Consider the following 20,669-nt stretch of genomic DNA (forward strand, 5'->3'; position numbering starts at 1 on the left):
CTATTTCAACAAAGATGGATATGAGCCTAAACAATTTCATCTAGATAAAATATTGATGTAATAACCAAACCATATGGCCCCATTTCATAAAGCGTACTATATTCTATAGACTAGAGAGTGAAGAGGTGGCCTTTCTACCCCAGCTTACCCTACTGTTGTTATTGTTCAATTTCTACTGAAGCTTGTATAATTAGCTGCCAACAGGTAAATGCTATTGCCTAGCAGAAGACTGCAGTTCTGTTCATACTAGAACCAGCAGGGGGAACTTGGCTTTAAAAATCTAGGACCAGAATCTTAGGAAGGGTCTCATTAGAAAACCGAGTTGTATAGGGACTTAGGCAAAAACCATCCCAAAGAATTTGAGCTTTAGTGTGATAATGTCTTTTCAGAGATTGTAGCACATGAAGAACCCATGGACACGACATAGAATATGAACAGTTAGCAGAAAAAGATCTCATGACTAAAGTGGGGAAGAAAGCAAAAAAAAAAAAATTTACAAAAGGAAAAATAGTTGAGAATACAGGAATATTTACAAGATGTTAAAAAATTACTAATCTTCAGCCAAACTGAGGCCCCTTCGCACTCCCAAAAGCTTTGCTTTCTTCTCCTTTCATTCTTGCTCATGTTTCTTCCGTTGCTCTTCCTTTGTCTGGAGACGGGGTTGTTTGTAAGTTTTCTTGTGGAAATCAATTCTGTTGACATGTCCATTTAGATAATTATTTTCTTTAGAGTACCCCCATGGTTTTAACTTTCCTTTGTGTGGTTCATAGTTGAGGGGACGAGACAAACTTGCTTGAAGATCAAACACTGGTTTCTTATTCGAGACTGGAGTCTGCATTGCCTCAGTTGTCAACTTGAATGGAGTAATAACTTTTGGGGTATTCCCAGACATGGTCACATGTGCAGACCTTCTGGCTGGAGTCTTGGTCAGTGAACACTTATACTCATTATCTTTAGTAGCAGCTGAAAACCTGATACCTGTTTTAGCTGCAGAGATAGCAGAGCGCTTGTGTGACCCCTTCAGACCCAAGGTACTCTGACATGCAGGGCCGTAGGACTGGCCTTGAGAGCGTTGTTGGCTGATGGGAGTAGAAGCCACAGAGAGTCTTCCTTTTGGAGGTACTGGAGTCATGACTCCTCCCTTATTGATGGGCTGCTGCTTCAGTTCACTGATGAAATTGTATTCTTCAAAATGTTTCTTTTTCCTCTTAATATATTGCTCAATGGACTCTGTTTCCTTAAAATGAGCTTCATGAAGCTTCTTAAAGTTTGGAGTAGTCATTGCAGTTCTTTTATTTTTTCCAGGTTTGGATAACCCACCTGTGTAGAGAGATTTCTTTCTTTCTGAAGGTATCTTTGCAGTTCTTTTATTTTTTCCAGGTTTGGATAACCCACCTGTGTAGAGAGATTTCTTTCTTTCTGAAGGTATCTTTGAATCTTTGTTACCATTTATTCCACGTTTTCCTGAAGAAACAGCATTCTTAGCTCCTTGGTGCTCATCTGCAGAATAAACTCTTGCAATAGCACTGAAATCCTGGCTTTCCTGCTTTTCATGATTCTGGAATTCAGTCGGATCACTTATTTTTTATTTTATTTTATTTATTTATTTTTTTTTTTTTGAGTCGGAGTTTCGCTCTTGTTACCCAGGCTGGAGTGCAATGGCGCAATCTCGGCTCACCGCAACCTCCGCCTCCTGGGTTCAGGCAATTCTCCTGCCTCTCAGCCTCCTGAGTAGCTGGGATTACAGGCACGCGCCACCATGCCCAGCTAATTTTTTGTATTTTTAGTAGAGACGGGGTTTCACCATTTTGACCAGGATGGTCTCGATTTCTTGACCTCGTGATCCACCCACCTGGGCCTCCCAAAGTGCTGGGATTACAGGCGTGAGCCACCGCGCCCGGCCCGGATCACTTATTTTTTATCTCTGAATGATCCTGCTGGGAGTCAGGGTCCACACGGGCAGTCTTGTGCCTTCTCCTTGTTTTGGTGACATGGCCAGTTGGCTCTCTCTCGGCTTGTTCCTGGCTGCTGATCTGTATCTCAGTCTCATGACAAGAGGATGCAGAAATTTGACTTTCATCCCGATTCTCATTTCCTTTTCTTGCCTCACGATTAATGTGGCCTTTCACGGCTTTTAACAACTGGTCTGCCCTCAGGTTGGCCCGGAGACGCAGACTCCTGGCTAATTTCTGCAGGTCGCTGTACTTGAGGGAGTCCAGCTCCTCTATGAGGGGACGACCATCGCGATTCGAAATTCCGGCGATACGCAGAAGACGGATCACAACATTCAGGTAGCACGGTTGAAATCCCAGGCCACTCAGCTAATTTTTATTTTTATTTTTTTAGAGACAGGCTCTCACTATGTTGCTCAGCGTGGTCTCAAACTCCTGGGCTTAAGTGATCCTCTGAGCCACCGAGCCCAGCGATGCTTGATTCCTTATGGCCATCTTTCAAAATGAAGATCATTGGGATCATCCAAAGTGACCAGTGAATTCTGTTGTTGTTGTTGTTTTGTTTCTGTGTCATTATTACTTGGTATTTGTATTAACTCACAAACATTAAACATGGTTTACAAGTTTTAGTCTATTGTAGGCTAAATTATTAAAACTCAAATTATCTGAAGTTTTTCTTCTTTTTCCTTTGTTCTTAAGTAGTATTGGGATTATTTGATCTTCAATGGTTTGCTAGAATTTTCCTGCGAGACTGTTAGGGCCTGGTGCTTTTTGTTGGCAAGCTCTTTATTTCTTCCATGATAATTTGTCTGTTAAGACTTTGTGTCTCTACTGAGACCAATTTAGGTAAGTTGCATTATTCTAGAAAATTATCCATTTCAGATAAGTTTTCAAATAGTTTGCATAGAGTTGAGGAAAACAGTCTCTTATGTTTTTAGTTTAGATTTCCTTTGCTTTGATGCTCCTGCCCATCTGTCCACACCCAGGATTTCTAATCTTGTGTGTCCATGCTTCCTCTCATTTATTTTCTTGACCAGTTTAGTGGGTGCTTTATACATTTTGTTAATTGTTTCAGCCTTGGGTTTATTTTTTAGTTCTACTTTCTAACTTATTAATTTTTGCTTTCATCTTTATTAATTCCTTCCTTCTAGATTGTTTTGGCTCACTTTGTGTTTTTTTTCTTGCTTTTTGAATGGGGCATTTAATTCATTTATTTTCATTTTTACTGACATAGATATTTAATGCTAAACTTTTTCCTCTATTAATGACGTTAGTTAAATAGCATAGACTTGATTATTTGTGTTTCCATTATCATTCTTTTTCAGAAATTCTGTAATTTCAAGTTGCTCTTCTATCTCTAACAGCTTCTTATTAACATGGTTTTTTCCTAATTTTCAGATAGTCTTTTTTTTTTTTTTTTTTGGTCTTAAAAAAATTTTCTTTGGTCTTTTGGTTTTTTAATTTTGTTTATGCTTTGGTTTTTGTGGTTTCACTTTGGTTTTGTATTATTACAGTTGGCATCTCTCTTATAAACTCACAAACATAAGCATAATAAACATGTTTTAGCCTACTGTAGAGAAAATTATCAATGCTCTATTTGATCATTAATAATTTTGGTTTTTAAATTTTGTTTATAATGCTCAAGTTTATTGTATTGTGATCAGAGAGTATTCTCTTTGTTTTTTGAAATTTAATGAAATTTTCTTTGTGGCCCAAAGTGTAGTCACTTGAGAAGGTGTTTTTGCCACTATGGGGCCCAGGTTTCTACATACATTTAAAAGGTCTACCTTATCCGTTACATTTGCGTCTCCTGCTTCCTCATTGTCCACTTGATCTCTCTTGGATTGACAGAAATGGATTAAAATCACCAGTTATTCCTGTTTCCATTTCCCCTGCACCTTTAGTGGTTAGGTGCTTCAATGTGAATAACTTACATACCTTCAATGTGAATTGTTACCTTCAGTATTTTAAAGTCTCCTTCTTGCCTCCTTTAGTGCTTTTTGGTTTTAATTCCATCTTGTCAAATATCAAAATTGCAACTCCTTTAAGTTTTAATTTGCATTGGCTTTAATATCTTTTTCTTTCTTTTTTTTTTTAACCTTTCAGGACCTCTGCTGTGTCTCTTGTGTGGAGCAGTGTTAAATTTTGCCATATTCACCAATGTGGAGATCTTTTAATAGGTAAATTAAGCCTATTTACATTTATTGATATTGAAACATTTGACCTTGTTCTATGATCTTATTTTATCTTATGACTAACTTTGAATATACTTTTTTATCCTTGAAACTTTCCTTGCAGCCTGCAAGCCCTTCACTGGGCAAAGTTCCATGGAACGCACTTTTCTTTCCACCGCCCTTCATGCTGTTTTTGATGCTATTTTCTAATTCACACCGATCATATATCCGTCTTGTGATCCTAAAGCTTGGAAACCTCAGCCTGTTAAAACACTTAGCGTCAAAGCATTAGTCTGTGGCAGTGTGTTCCATCACGAATGAAGGAGTTGTTTAGAGAGACTCACCCAGGCTTGCTTGACATAGGAATGAACCCGGAGTTTGGAAATTAAAAGACAAAGGGTGTTAGGAGAGGAGAGAAATGCTTCTGGGAGCATTTCCCCTTACTTAATGAATTACTAGGAGATTTGTGGCTACACAGCCTGTCCGGGTAAGTCTTTCAGCATGTGGACCCAGGAGTGTCATGGGCCTGCTCCACTATATCCTTGCTGCCCTTTCCGTGAACTGAGACACTTCCTGTCACCAGTTTATTTTCACTTCTCTCCTGGCAGCTGGCCACTGCAATCGGCATGCATTTGAAATCATTTGAGAATTCACACTAGGGAGAAAAGGAAGAAAATAACCATTCCCGGGGACACCATGAAAGTCAACATTGAAGAAAACTCATTTCCACTTTTTTTTTTTTTTTTGCCACCCAAATGACTGTGGATTAAGAGACCCAGAGAATGCCAAATAAACTGTAGGAGAAGGGAAAGAAAAGTTCAAGTCAGTTGCAGGGGTGCCTTCATGAAGCTGCAGTCCCTTTGCTAGGCCCGTGCAAGCCAGTCAGCTGCAGTCTATCACCCTCCCTGTTGGGGTTCAGCCCCAGATTCATCCCCGCCCCGAGGCAGAAGTTGCACACGTTGGGATTTTCTTGGAATTTTATCTGAAGAGCTTTGATTTGGTCTCAGATGTGTGGGTTTTGTTGTTTGTAAACTAGAAACATAGAAAGTTGAAACTGAGAGAAAGCCTCAGAGGAAAGCAATATGATCACAGCAAGAGCTTTGGTTTAAATAGTCTTGAATTCAGATGATAGCTCTGACACTGTGACTTTTCAGACCCTCAATTTCCCCATCCAAAGGACAAAGAATACAACACAGGGTTTTTGCAAGTCTTAAATGAGTTAATTTAAGCCGTGGTCCTCAGGTCAGCAGCATCAGTATCACCTGGGAACTTGTTAGAGATGCAAATTATCAGGCCTCACCCCAGGCTCACTGAATCAGAAGCTGAGGAGGTGGGCCCTGAAACCTGTGATCCAAAAAGCTCTCCAGGTGATTCTAAAGCATTTGATAACCACGGGTGTAACTAAAGTGTCTAGCACAGAGTAGGCAACATAGTAAGTCTTAAATGGTAGCTCTTTGCATTGTTATTATTTAGAGCTCAGCTCAATCCTGTGCTTATGGCTGGATCAACAGGGGCCCAGGGAGGTAGCAGTTTGCTCAAGATCACAGTGAATTAGTTGAATTAGTGGCACAGCTGGGGTTGAACCCATATCTCCTGGTTCCTTCCTGTCTCTTTCTCGCCCTCTTAAAAAAATTTACAATGAGATTACAATGTGTCTTCTTCCCAGTAAGTTTGGGAAATAGGGAAAAACAGGTCAAATTAAAACTAAAACTTACCTACAACCCTAACCTCCCCCTCCCAAGAGACAGCCATAGTTGACTTTTTAATGTTTTCTTCTATTTTTTTAATGTGCATAGATACAGATATACAATGTAATATTTATATATTATACACGTATATAATATGTTCTGTCATTCATATAATATGTATAAGGGGTGTGTGCGTGTGTGGGGGGGTTTAGTAACACAAAATTGGAATCACACTGACCAAACAGATTTAAAAGTCAAATAGTACTAATAGGTTTATAATTTTTAAAATAACTGTACCTGTACCCACTTTCAATTCTTGTTCCCAGAGGTAACTACTTACTATCTTTTCAGCTATTTCTTCTATTTTACTCCATTTTTATAAATAACAGCTTATAGTACTTTCATAATTTTCTCAGTCTTAAATAGTATCTATTAACTCTCAACTATGGAGAATGAGGATTTAGGTACTGCCGAATTTCTTAGTAGTAGCTCATTGTGCAAAGTTTGATAACACCTAATGTTTACTGAGTACTCATTATGTGGCAGGTATAGTCTAAGTGCAAATGTAGATAATTTGTTCTTAAACATATTGTTTTCTTCTTGCATATGAGAAACTGGAAGCCCAGAGACTTAAGTAGTTTGCTCAGAATAACGTGCACTATCCCCTAAAAATGTGCGCACACGCTAGAGTGGACATATTTTGAAGTACTTCATTTTACATTGACTCCTTTAACTCCCTCTCACCTACCCATTATGATGAGTTCCCAAAAGCCATCAAAGTCTTTATCCTAGGAATCTGGAATTGGAATGGAGAAAGAGTTGGAATTTCAAGCTGCCTGGAACTGTCGTGACATTGGGCACTATGGGTAACTCTCTGCATTTGCCCCATAGACAATATCAGAGAACTGGTATGCAGCGAGAATAACATAGAGGTCCAGAGAGAAGCAGAGACCCATGAAGCAAGAAGATTTGTGCAGACTTCCCACTTTCCAATTCCAGCCCCTCATGAAGCTTGGCTCATTCCTACTGTTTAATTTAGTAGGATGTCCCTGAATCTCAATAATAAATTGTCTACCTTTGCTTTAAAAGTTCGAGTGTCCCATCCTGGCTAACACAGTGAAACTCCATTTCTATTAAAAATACAAAAAATACCACCGGGCGTGGTGGTGCATGCCTGTAGTCCCAGCTACTCGGGAGGCTGAGGCAGGACGATCGCTTGAACCAGGAGGTGCAGGTTGCAGTAAGCCGAGATTCGCACCACTGGACTCCAACCTGGGTGCCAGGGAAAGACTCCATTTCAATAATAATAATAATAATAATAAAAGTGTGTTTCTGTTACTTGCCCCCAAACAAGCTCTAATGACTATATGATCAGACATAACAGTCCCAGCTTAAGAACCCCTGCCTTAGGCGCAAGAGCAGGCACAGAGTTGATACGAAATTGGGTATGTTTCCATTCATTCTGTTGTAGTGTAAGGGATAATTAGATTGGAAAACAGGACCATGAGACATGGAGAGGAAACATTTTGTAGCAGCGTCCTGTGGATGGATGAGATTCAGCGCTTGGTAAGACCAGAAATCCCAGGAGCAGTTATGGGTAACTGGGATGAGGCCATGTGGAAATGTGGGATATGAGTATGGTTTGGGAGGTGTCTTGGATACAAAAGGAGAAACTTTGAACTGTTGAAGCTCTTGTGATCTAGCTGGTTGAGAAAATCACAGAATAACTGTAAGTTTCGATTTCTTGTGAATCTATTTGATTTTTTTTTTTTTGATACAGAGTCTCACTCTGTCACCAGGCTGGAATGCAGCAGTGGCATAATCTCGGCTCACTGCAACCTCCACCTCCCAGGTTCAAGTGATTCCCCTGCCTTAGCCTCCCAGATAGCTGGGTGCTCGCCACCACGTCAAGCTAATTTTTGTATTTTTAGTAGGTTCGGGGTTTCACCATGTTGGCCAGGATGGTCTAGATCTCCTGACCTTGTGATCCGCCCACCTCAGCCTCCCAAAGTTCAGGTATCACAGGCATGAGCCACTGTGCCCAGCCAAATCTATTGATTCTTCCTTAAAATCAAGCCAGCTTTGTGCAACTTAATAAAATGAGTTCATTCCTGGTCCAGTCCAAGTCAGGAGCTGTTAGCGCTGAAATAACGACCCCCAAAAAAATTATAAAATTTTTATCCTTCACTCCTCCCGTAGTTCTCCTGACACTCTCCAAGTTCCCATTCTGAGAAGGCAACTATTTTATTTATTTATTAATTTGTCTATATTATCTGTTGCATAGCAAATCATCCCAAGACTTGGTAGCTTAAAACAATAACTAATTCTTATCTCTATGGCTTCTATAGGCCAGAAATTTGGAAGTGGCTCAGCTGGGCAGTTCTGGCTTGGGGTCTCTCATGAGGCTGCAGTCAAATGTTGGCTGGGGCTGCATCATCCAAAGGCTGTATGGAGTTTGGAGAATCCAATTCCAAGGTAGCCCACTCATGTGGTTTGCAAGTTGATGCTGGTTCTAGGCAGGAGGCCTCAGTTCCTCTCCTCATGGACTTCTCCACAGGACTGCTTGAGTGTCCTTAGGCTATGGTAGCTGGCCTTCCCCAAAGTGTGCATTCCAAACGTGAGAAAGAGCAAGGGGGAAGCTGTATCTTTTGAATGACGGCTTGGAAGCCACATAGCATTACTTCTGCCCCATTTTATAACATGGGGTTTTTGTTTGTTTGTTTGTTTGTTTTGAGATGGAGTCTCACTCTTGTCGCCCTGGCTGCAGTGTAATGGCACGATCTCAGCTCACTGCAACCTCCACCTCCTGGGTTCAAACAATTCTCCTGCCTCAGCATCATGCATAGCTGGGACTACAAGTGCCTGCCACCATGCCTGACTAATTTTGTATTTTTAGTAAAGACAGGGTTTCACCATGTTGGCCAGGCTGGTCTCAAACTCCCATCCTCTGGTGACCCACCCATCTCAGCCTCCCAAGGTGTTGGGATTACAGGCATGAGCCACTGCATCTGGCCAATATTCTATGTTATAAGTGACTCACCTATGGCCCACATTCAAGGGGAAAGGAATTAAATTCTACCTTCTGAAGGAAGGCGTGTCAAAGAATTTGAAGACATACGTTAAAATCACCACAGTAACCAACATAACTGCTTCCATGGAAACAGAGGGAAAACTACCACAGCTCTTTCTTTATTTAATATTGGAATACCTACAATCAGGGAGGGCTAATAGGATTCAGATCATGTGCCAGTCCCCACCTGTTGCAAGTGGCTTCCAGGTGTACTGTATTGCAAAATATTCTAAGGGCACACCCAAGTTCAGGAAACAGTAGTGCCATAGTTGACTTGCTATATCTGCCATCACAAACCCTACATATCCCTACACCTGAGTTAGGGAGTGCTGGAACATGAGCCCAGAATTTCTGTGGCAGGTGCTTAGCCCTGTGATAGGGGCAAATATGAACAAGACATAGGCCTAGCTCTCCAACTGTTTACAATCTATTTATTGAAGATTATGATGAACATAGTGAGCTACTAAGTTCCAATCCTCCTTTTTTATCATAGAAATAAAACTGTAGCTAGACACATGGCTACTCAGTGGACACATTTCCTAGTTTCCTGTAGAGTTAGCTATGGCCATGTGACTAAGTTTTCTCCAAGGTAAGCAGAAGTGATAGATGCCACCTCCACTCTGGTTCCTTAGCACTGGGCTATACCTAGGAGATGGTAAAGAAAAAATATGGAAAGAACCAAGTCCTTGAATGGCTATATGGACAACAGGCACCTGCCAATCTGAAACCCGCTTCCTGGATTTTTACATGAGACAGAAATACACGTTTCCGTTCTTTAAGCAACTGGTCTTGGAGATCTCCTTCTTATAGCAACTAACAACAACCACAAATGAGGCATATAGTAAACACTGCAAAATATTCCTACAGCACAAGATAATCACACAACGTCGTAACCTCATGTAAGGACCAAATAAGTCATACTGAATATTGGTAGTACAAATTCAATAGCAATAGAACATAATTGTAAATAGTAACTACTCATACAATTGTTGTGAAAGTTAAATGAGATAATATCTATGAAGTACTTTGGAGAGTATATAGAATAATGTAAATGCTCAATAAATTTCAGGATGTTGTTCATATAAATTCACTTATAAACACTGCTGGGGTATGTGATGGCAAAAAGTGTGTATAACAAGAATCAGAGTTTTTGTACTTAAACACAATTCTGTCCCATTATTTCATTTGTTTTCTGGGGCAGGCCTGTTCCTTGCCCATTAATCTGTTTATCTGATATGCAAGCAGGACGATGTCTGGGGTGAGAAAGCTAATGTACAGCACAGATGTGGCCTTGGTCTCTGAGGAATTCACTGTAGTCGCAGGAGAGAAGAGTGAAAGCCTGTTCTTGACATTGAAAAACTAAAACCATGGAAGGAATGTAAAGCATTAGAAGTAATATCAGTAATTCTATGTCTGAGCCAAGGCAGTCTAAGTATCAGATGTGTATTAACGTTCACAAGCGGAGCTGCTGTATAACCAGTAATTTTTTCATGAAGATATGCACTTAGTGGAGAAGCACACAGTGCACAAATATGTGGTAGCAGAGAGTGCCCCCTCCCCGCTTCTCAAAGATCCCTCAGGAAGAAGAGCACAATGCAATTATCAGGAATTATATGCTTGGTTCTTCCTCAGCATTAGGAAGAAGGCACATCTTACCTTGTTTCTTCTGTGTGTCCTTTTGAGGCGGAGGACTCAGACAGTCACGGGGCTAAGGTGTGAGAAACCGAGAGGAAGGTTGGAGGTCTCGGCTGTGGGAAATTAGATGGAATATGTGGTCAGTTCCTCCTCTCATGGAGCTTACAATCTTATGGGAAAGATGGATGCTCACACAGGAAAAGACAGAAGGTACAAATTATAAACTCACAGCTAATGAATGGTTAAATCTAAGGGCCCAGCCCAAATGTTACAGGAGGCAGAGAAAGGATCATGCATTGTGAACTAGGTTAGACCCATTAAATAGCAAAGCTGGAAGGCACCAGTGGCTTGGTATTGATTTTCTTCTTGCAGTTGGTAATAGCTTATTAGTCTAATTCCTGCTTATATTGTATAACAATCCACATTCCAGAGCGAGGTAGAGAATAAAACTCACCATGGATCATTTTTGGTCTGGCTGGTAAGAAGAGGAAGAGGGCTTATAAAAGAAAGCATAGGCCGGGCGCGGTGGCTCAAGCCTGTAATCCCAGCACTTTGGGAGGCCGAGGCGGGTGGATCACGAGGTCAAGAGATCGAGACCATCCTGGTCAGCACGGTGAAACCCCATCTCTACTAAAAATACAAAACATTAGCCGGGCGTGGTGGCGTGTGCCTGTAATCCCAGCTACTCAGGAAGCTGAGACAGGAGAATCACCTGAACCCAGGAGGCGGAGGTTGCAGTGAGCCGAGATCGTGCCATTGCACTCCAGCCTGGGTAACAAGAGCGAAACTCCGTCCCAAAAAAAAAGAAAGCATAGAGAGAACTTTTGTGTCTCTTCTGGTGCAAACCCTCAAAAAAAACACCCCCAACCCAACCTACTCCTCCTCCTCCTCTCCAGCCTTGGGTTGATTCTATTCTAGTTTCTATTCAAAGGGAATCAAATGAGCCTATTTAATGTTTCATATAGTGTTCCAATATATTTGTTTTCACTTATATATACACTTTCATGGGATTTCTCTCTGGGATTTGAAACTTTCAGTGCTCTCTTTCACTCCAATGATGACTTTGTCTTTTGAAAGTCTGAGAAATATCCCTTCAGCTTGATTTGAGATGTGAGAGAGTCAAGTTGGGGTAAAAAAATTTTTTTACCTTAAAAAAATTCTCAGACATTTTTTGCTAAGCCATAAATCAACAGTGGTTGAATTAAAACAGATCAAGCTTGGCTTGGGTTTAGACCTCCATGAGGTCTCTGGCTAAGCTTGAAGGGGAAAAAAAAAAGTTAATACTTAAAAAAAAAATCCAACTCCTGTGCATGTCCAGTTGGAAGAGAGCAAATTCCACTTAATAAGTATTGGCCCTTTTAATCACCACAACAAATGTATCTACATAGCATTTCCTCATGTTGGCTCCAAACCTGGTTCTCTGTCCTTTTCTTTACAAATGCACCAAGATTGATAGAGAAGAAGGGAAGAAAATGGAACTTGCTTTGAGAATCCAGAGCCCGTCTTTCAGAAACTGTGGCTCGCTCAGGGAGTCGGTATCTAATCTGAAATATCAACTTCAGTGAGAACATAAATTAGTTAGTCCCTTAGGCTCAAGCTTCAAGAAGCAGCTTACAGACAGGGCGTAAAAATGGTCCACTTCCCAAGATAGTGTATCTGGGCTGGATGCTGGAAGGAGTCCTCATAGCATCCTGGCCCTCTCTCTTTCTCCTCAATGGGTCAAATCTAATAGAAACATCTTTGTTTATAAGGCCAAAAACCAAACAGAATGTCATTAGAAGGTCGCTTGTGATTTTTCAGAAGCGGTGTCTGCATAGAACCATGGTTTCGACTGTTTTGATTACAAATCTTTTTGGCCTTTCTCTAAAAAGCAACATAAAAGAGATTTCCAGAGCCATTGAATTTTTGAGGATACATATTACTTCCCAGACCCTACAAGCATTTGATTCTGTGGGTCCCCAAAGTTGGAACTTGTATAACTTATGTAATGTAATTATTTTATAATTGCATGTGGGTTTTCTTCATGGTTTCTTTCTATTTTTTTGTAATTTTATTATCCATGTTTAATGTCGGGGAATGTAACTCAAAAGCAGCCCTACCCTACTCCCACCTCAAGTTCTAACCATCAACTGATCTGTCTTGCTTTTATTTTTGGCTAATGTAATGAGCAAAACAGTATTTTCATGGACAATTTAAGTCCTGGAAAGCGAAAACTCAGAGAGATACTTTGCAAATGTTCATATAGTACAGAAAAATATCTGTTAGGCTTTAAAATCTCTAGTTAATTCACTTATCAAACATATAACTGTAATAACATCACTTAAAGAAAATGAAAAAGTTAAAGTAAGAAGACATATGTAGTCTCTGACCTTGACTATGAACCTACTGACTCTTTTAAACAGAATTTCAAATGAGAAGGTCTTTAAAAGCACGTTAACACTATTGAGCTGCCTATTAGATGGCTAAAAATCACAATTCTTTGACATACATGCTAATTATTTCTAGGTACTCAGGGCATCAAATCTCTACTTGATATCATTATCATTTAGGGAGAAAAAAGGCAGCCAGATATGGTTTATATACATCAAGTCTATACTTGATGCCCTGAGAATTAATTTTAAAAATTAATTATTTTTTAAAATAAGTTTATAGAGACAAGTGTCAGGACATCAAGTTTTTCAGAAAAAGAAAAACTTCCTTTTTCTGAAACAGCTTCAGCATCAGTTTTTCCTGGAATTCCAGAAGCAACCCTCTCTTTATTTTATTTATTTTATTTTTTTGAGGAGTCTCACTCTATCACCCAGGCTGGAGTGCAGTGGTGCAATCTCGGCTCACTGCAATATCTGCCTCCCAGGTTCAAGCAATTTTTCTGCCTCAGCCTCCTGAGTAGCTGGGACTACAGGCATGTGCCACCACACCCGGCTATTTTTTAAAATTATTTTTTTGATTTTTAGTAGAGACAGGGTTTCACCACATTGGCCAGGCTTGTTTCAAATTCCTGACTTCATGATCCGCCCGCACCTGGCGGGCGCATGAGCCACCGCACCTGGCCAACCCTCTCTTACTCGTTTTTTTTTTTTTTTTTGTAACTTCTCTATCCTTTGTAGCAGACACCTATAACATCATTTTACTTCTGTACTTTCCAATTCTCTTCCTCTACATATGTAAATACACAATGCATTATCATTTAGGGAGAAAAAAGGCAACCAGATACGGTTTACATACATTAAATGTAGGCATCCATAATACACAAATTAAACCTGTTTCAAAAATATGTTGTTGGGACTTAACATGCTTCCCCCCCACACACAGAGACTGTGTTATGAATGATACATACAGTCTACATGGCTCACAGAAGTATGTTTGTTTTTATTATCAAACTGAGATAATATTAGTTGTCCTCTAGTTTCCCATTATTTCTTTTGAGTTACTCCTGGAATTCCAAATTCCAACAGAGAAATCCAGACACAGGAATTACATCTTTCCCAGTGCAAAACCCCCAGAAATTAGAAGAGAGCTTCCCTTCTTCAAATGCTGCATCTAATGCCTCGGTAGCAAAAAGAAATGTTTCTATCTGCCCTTCTTTCCTCACACCAGTTCAGAGCCAGATGGGGAAGCATTAGAGTATCGTGAATAAGAGATGAACGTGATTTCTAGCTCTCCTACACAATACTGATGGGAGCTTCAGGAAGTTATGAAATCTCTGTGAACGTCAGTTTCTTCCTGTCTAAATGGCAATGATAATACTTCTCTCTGCCCTAATGTAAAGATAATGCCCACCCACTGGCTTGTTAGAATTAAATGAGATCACGTATAGAACATCTTTAATGCATTGTAAGTGCCTGAGGAATAGCAGCTACGATTTCCACCCTCCTGATCCTGAGACCATGTGGTGTTGATGGGGAGAGATAGCCTTGTCTCTGAGTCAGGTGCCTACCCAGGCCCACCTGCACAGTGAAACCTTTCCCCCGATAACTGCAAGTCAAACATAGGCAGATTTCTTCAGGTTAAAACAAACAAAAAACACTGGTTGTATTTACCAATAGGGTTTGGTAAGCCACAGCGGCCCAGCCCTACTGCCAGCTGGGTCCAGCCACAGGCCAAACTGGCAGTAAATGCAGGACCCTCGGCCAGAATGGGGAGCTAGGGGAGAATAGGGGACTGCCACTGCTCAAAGCAGTTTGGCTTTCTTTAAATGAAAGAAAAATGGCGAGATTGGCACATTTGATAATGGCTGAAAATAAACATTTAAAGCATTTTAGCCACTCTTTAAATATAGATTCCATTGCTGGGTCTATTTTAAAAATAGTTTCAATATACTACGTAGGCCAATATTTTCCAAACTGCAGAAAGCAACCCATTAATATAGTAGAAAATCAATTTAATAGGTTGCTATCAGCATTTTTTAAAAACAATTAATTTTATAGAGAAAAGGTCTCACTATGTTGCCCAGGCTAGTATCAAACTCCCAGCCTCAACTGATCCTCCTGTAGCAGCTTCTCAAAGTGCTGGGATTACAGGAGTGAGCCAACAGTTCCAGCCAGCATTTTTTAAAGAAATGGAATAGAATAGAAAATAACAGCATGCATCAAAACAAAGTAATGGTAAGTTTTGTTTCATGAAACTGGGTTGACACATAAAAATGTATTTTTATTGTGTGCTGCGGTGAAAAATTTTGAAAGCCACTGATATAGACTGTTTTGCTTATAGTTCTTAGAAAGGACCATTTTGCTAAAATATTATCTACATTCAGCAAGAACAAATTTTATTTTTAAATGCTTCACAGAATCAAAAGTACTGCCTCTGCTTTAAAAAAAAAAAATTAGGGGCACCAAAACTTGAGTTCTTGTCCAGGAAAAACTATAAACGTTCTCTTAGATTCTGAGAGGCTTTGGGATTCGTTTGTCCAGAAAATCAAGTCAAACAAAATTGGGATTTACCAAAAAAGTAAAGCAGATGTGGTTATATAAATACTGGTCCAAATGGAGAGGATTAATTGGAATTTCACTGAAAAATGGGAGGAAATTATCCCTGTGAATGAGAATGATGGGTGGGGGGTAAATGGGACCTTCTTCTTACGGAGTCTGGTACATAACAGGTACTCGAATATTTTTGAAATGAAAATGATCATTTATAGGGATAACGGCCAAGACTTTCAGAAAGCACTGGGGTGGGGCTGAGGGTGTCCCACCCCACAATTCTTGAGACGTTTGACCAAGAAAAATGGCATTTAGCAAGAGTAATGAAAAACAATGCTCTGAGCGAATACATGTTCTGGGTGTGAGAGAGAGAGTTAGTACCTGGAGTGGATTATTCTCTGAATTCCACCCACCCCTGCCCCATCCAATGCATTCTCTACTTTTTTCTGCCCTGTTCTGTATCCTGAGTGGCTGACCTTGACCTCTGTCTTCCAGTTGGGTTTGGTCAGTGGAGATTAGCAGGCTGAAGGAGAAGGCGGTCAAAATTCTTCTTCTCTGCTCCTATTCCACTTCAGCACCCTGGCCCTCATAGAGGCTGCATCCATCCAAGACAGTGGACGCCACCAGCTCCTTCCTCCATGGCTCTCCAGACCTTTCCAGCAACAATGCTTCCTCTCCTTGTCACTTCAGGCCCAGGTATGGTCATGGATCCCCACTGCTGCTAGTCTGTAGATGCCTCAGTTTCCCTTGTGAATTCCCTCTACCCTGATCACTTCTCTATAACTGGTCATTTCACAAGTCTCCTGATTTGAACCACCTGAGGTTTATTCTGTTTCCTGGTTGGACCCTGAGAAGTTCCATATTTAAAGCATACATGAATTAACTTTTTTTTTTTGAGATAGAGTTTCCCTCTTGTTGCCCAGGCTGGAGTGAAATGGCATGATCTTGGCTCACCTCAACCTCCACCTCCCAGGTTCAAGCGATTCTCTTACCTCAGCCTCTCAAGTAGCTGGGATTACAGGCATGCACCACCACGCCCAACTAATTTTGTATTTTTAGTAGAAATGGGATTCTCTGTGTTGGCCAGGCTGGTCTCAGCCACCATGTCCAGCCTGAATGAACATTTTTTAAAATTGAAGAAGGCACCAAACTCATAAGCCAAGAATGTTTCAAAACACCATTTCTTCTATCTATAATAAATTAAAAGACATTTTAAGGTCTTGAGAAGTGTTGGAGCTGTAAATTGTGTTTGGAAGAGAAGAGTGAGCATTTCAGTGGCTGGGCTTCTCATTGTTTGGTTTCGGGGTGAAGAGAAATATCTTGTGATGTGACCTGAGGGTTGGTTAGCCCCATTGGGCTGGTTGTCTAGGAAAGTGCAGGACTGGGATTACCTAGGCCTTTGGGGTGAGAGAATTTCTTAAAGGGAGAAATTTGGTGGTAACTAGGGAAAGCGGAAAATGAATCTGCTTCCTTTCCCCCAGAGTTTCAGCAAGAAAGGGAAAATAAAAGAACAATCTTCAAGAAGAGTGCATGGGCAAATGCATGGCTGGAAGAAGTTCCTGGAAAGAGGCTGATCATGGTCTACGCAGAGGATTCGCCAGAGCCTCTCATAGCTGCAATGATGCTTGCCTCTCAGTCCCTCTCTCTTCTTTTATTCCTTTTCCCTTGGTGATACTGGCATCAGTACCATCTATCCCAGCCACCCGATGAACCCAGTCTCCCTCTTCTAGCAATACTTCTCCTTATTCTTTTTTCAGACAGGATGACACTCTGTTACTCAGGCTAGAGTATAGTGGCATGATCAGAGCTCACTGCACCTATAAACTCCTAGGCTCAAGCAATCCTCCCTCCTCGGCCTCTCCAGCAGCTGGGACTACAGATGCATATCATCATACCTGGCTAATTTTTAAAAAATTTTTGTAGAGATGGGGTCTCCCTGTGTTGCCCAGGCTGGTCTTGGACTCCTGGGCTCAGGGCAACCTCCTACCTTAACCTCCCAAAGTGCTGGGATTATGGGTAGAGCCACTGTGCCCAGCCTCCTTTTATTAGACTTGTAGATTTAAGTATTTTCCAGCATTTTGTTTCTAACCCAGCACATCTAAGATGATGGAGTGGTTGGTACAATCAGAGGCCTGGTATAAACCAAAAATAACCTGGGGTTAGTGAAGGCAAAAAGTCAGAAGTCTGTCCCCAAATGCAAGAGCTCCCTGAGTGTAAAGACCACATCTATCTTGTTCATTGTCTTTCTCCAGTGCAGGGCACATAATAAATGCTCAATAAATATTTACATAGTGCAGAATGGTTTCAGAAACCAACTGATAGCTTATTCAAAACATCTTTGGCCTGAGCAATGAACCTAAAGGTGAGGTGGGCAGACTCTAATGAAAAGCATATTTCCCTAAATTTAAGGGACATTGTGACTCCAACATGATATAGTTACATCTTAACTTGAAACACTTCACCAAAAATTAGAGCCTCCACTGAGGAAGTTCCTTGGACCTACAGAGGCTCGGGTGTCCCCTCCTGCCCCTCTTCCCAGATGAAAGGGAGCCCATCTGGCACAGGCTGTAAACCAGATGTGCTGCAGCAACCAGGATAAAGGTTTCCCTGTGCTCACAATTCCTGTCTAGGAAGTCAGAGAACTTTTGGGAAATGCAGAGAAATGGCCAAATAGGTTTGCCATGGAATGTACAAACCCAACTGACCCTGTGATTGGATTTCATCCCCTGACCACAAGAGTGCCAGGCAAGGGAAATGACTGAAGTTTTCCCCATCTAGGGCCCATTAAGACAAACTGATTGACTTTAAAGTTTCAGGCTTTAATTTGCCTTCTACCCACATGGCCCCTTGGGAAGGTGGAAATAGCCCTTCCCCCTAAAAACTGGTTTAACTCTTTTTCACTTTGGTTTCTTTGAAGATGGTATTATATGATGGAATTTATTTTAAAAATACATATTTTTCTAATTGTAAAAGAGGTAACATATTTATTGTGGAAAGTTCTGGAAATCCTAATATTTAAAATAACATTTTAAAAATCAACTCCTATCTTTTCCTCCAGAGATAATTTGACAGTTGATATTTTGGTATACTTCCTATTTTTTATATGAATATACCTGGGTGTGGATGTGTATTTTAAAAATCAGGACCAACATTTTTCTAGCAAAAATTACCCTGTTATAAGAAATTACCTAAAATTTATGAAATTACCTAAAATATTAGGTAAAATACAGGGAAAATTACCTAAAATATAAGAAATTACCTAAAATTTTCTAGCATACATTACCCTGTTATAGAAAACCCCATAGTCTTAACCCAAAAGCTCCTTAAGCTGATAAACAACTTCAGCAAAGTCTAGGATACAAATTCGATGTGCAAAACTCACTAGCATTCCTATTCACCAACAATAGTTAAGCCAAGAGCCAAATCAAGAATACAATCCCATTCATAATTGCCACAAAAAGAATAAAATATTGGCCAGGCGAGGTGGCTCACGCCTGTAATCCCAGCACTTTGGGAGGCCGAGGCAGGCTGATCACGAGGTCAGGAGTTGAAGACCAGCCTGGCCAACATGGTGAAACCCCGTGTCTCCAAAAAACTAGCTGGGCATGGTGGCACGCACCTGTAATCCCAGCTACTCAGGAGGTTGAGGCAGGAGAATTGCTTGAACCCAGGAGGCAGAGGTTGCAGTGAAATGAGATGGTGCCACTGCACTCCAGCCTGGGCAACAGAGGGCGACTCTCAAAAAAAAAAAAAAAAAGAATAAAATAACTAGGAATACAGCTAATCAGGGAGGCAAAAGAGCACTACAAGGAGAACTACAAAACACTGCTCAAGTAAATTATTAGAGTGACACAAAGAAATGAAAAAATATTCCATGCCCATGGATAGGAAGCAACAGTATTGTTAAAATGGTCATACTGCTCAAAGCAATTTATAGATTCAATGTTATTCCTATTAAATTACCAGTGACATTCTTCACAGAATTAGAAAAAAACTACTCTAAAATTTATGTGAACCCAAAAAGAGCCTGAATAGCCAAGACAATCTTAAGCAAAAAGAATAAAGCTAGAAGCATCATGCTACCTGACTTCAAACTATACTACAGGGCTACAGTAACTAAAACAGTATGGTACTAGTACAAAAACAGACACATAGACCAATGGAACAGAAGAGAACCTAGAAGTAAGGCCACAAACCTACAACTATCTGTTCTTTGACAAACCTGACAAAAACAAGCAAAGTACTCCCTATTCACTAAATGATGCTGAGATGACTGACTGGCCATAGGCAGAAGATTAAAACTGGACCCCTTCCTTACACCATATACAAAGATTAACTCAAGATGGATTAAAGACTTAAATGTAAAACCCAAAACTATAAAAACCCTGAAAGACAACCTAAGTAATACCATTCTGGACATAGGAACAAGTAAATATTTTATGACAAAGATGCCAAAAACAATTGCAACAAAAGCAAAAATTGACAAACAATATCAAATTAAAGAGCTTCTGTACAGCAAAAGAAACTATCAACCGGGTGAACAGACAACCTATAGAATGAGAGAAAACTTTTGTAAACTGTATCTGACAAAGATCTAATATCCAGCATCTATAAGGAACTTAAATTTACAAGAAAAAAAAAACATTAAAAAGCAAGCAGATGACACAGACACTTTTCAAAACAAGAAATACGTGTGGCCAAAAAGCATATAGAAAAAGCTCAACATCGCTGATCATTAGAGAAATGCAAATCAAAACCACAAGGAGATACCATCTGATACCAGTCAGAATGGCTATTATTAAACAGTCAAAAAATAACAGATGCTGGTGAAGTTGTGGAGAAAAATGAATGCTTATACAATGTTGGTGGGAGTGTAAATTAGTTCCACCATTGTGGAAGACAGCGTGGCAATTCCTCAAAGACCTAAAGACAGAAATACCATTTGACCCAGCAATCACATTACTGGGTATATACCCAAAGGAATATAAATTGTTCTACCAAGAAGACACATGCATGCATATGTTTATTCCAGCTCTATTCACAACAGCAAAGACATAGAATCAACCTAAATGCCCATCAGTGACAGGCTGGATAAAGAAAATGTGGTACATATACACCATGGAATACTATGCAGCTATAAAAAAGAATGTAATAATGTCCTTTGCAGGGACGTGGATGGAATTGGAGGCCATTATCCTTAGCAAGCCAAGGCAGGAACAGAAAACCAAATA

The 20,669-nt window shown here is 40.3% G+C and overlaps 1 protein-coding gene across 1 annotated transcript in view; it reads right to left on the reverse strand.

Annotated features, from left to right (window-relative positions):
* Nucleotides 1-301: 301 nt before the first annotated feature.
* Nucleotides 302-20,669, reverse strand: part of LOC116528413 (nucleolar and spindle-associated protein 1-like) — a 29,273-nt gene continuing 8,905 nt past the window's right edge. The window contains 3 exon segments of the mRNA XM_032245649.1: nucleotides 302-1,320; nucleotides 1,396-1,581; nucleotides 1,916-2,224. Coding sequence (XP_032101540.1) covers nucleotides 551-1,320; nucleotides 1,396-1,581; nucleotides 1,916-2,224 — 1,265 coding nt within the window. The 3' untranslated portion in view covers nucleotides 302-550.

Source organism: Sapajus apella, unplaced genomic scaffold, assembly GCF_009761245.1.
Source record: "Sapajus apella isolate SASKATOON/1434 unplaced genomic scaffold, GSC_monkey_1.0 scaffold58, whole genome shotgun sequence".
NCBI lineage: Eukaryota > Metazoa > Chordata > Mammalia > Primates > Cebidae > Sapajus > Sapajus apella.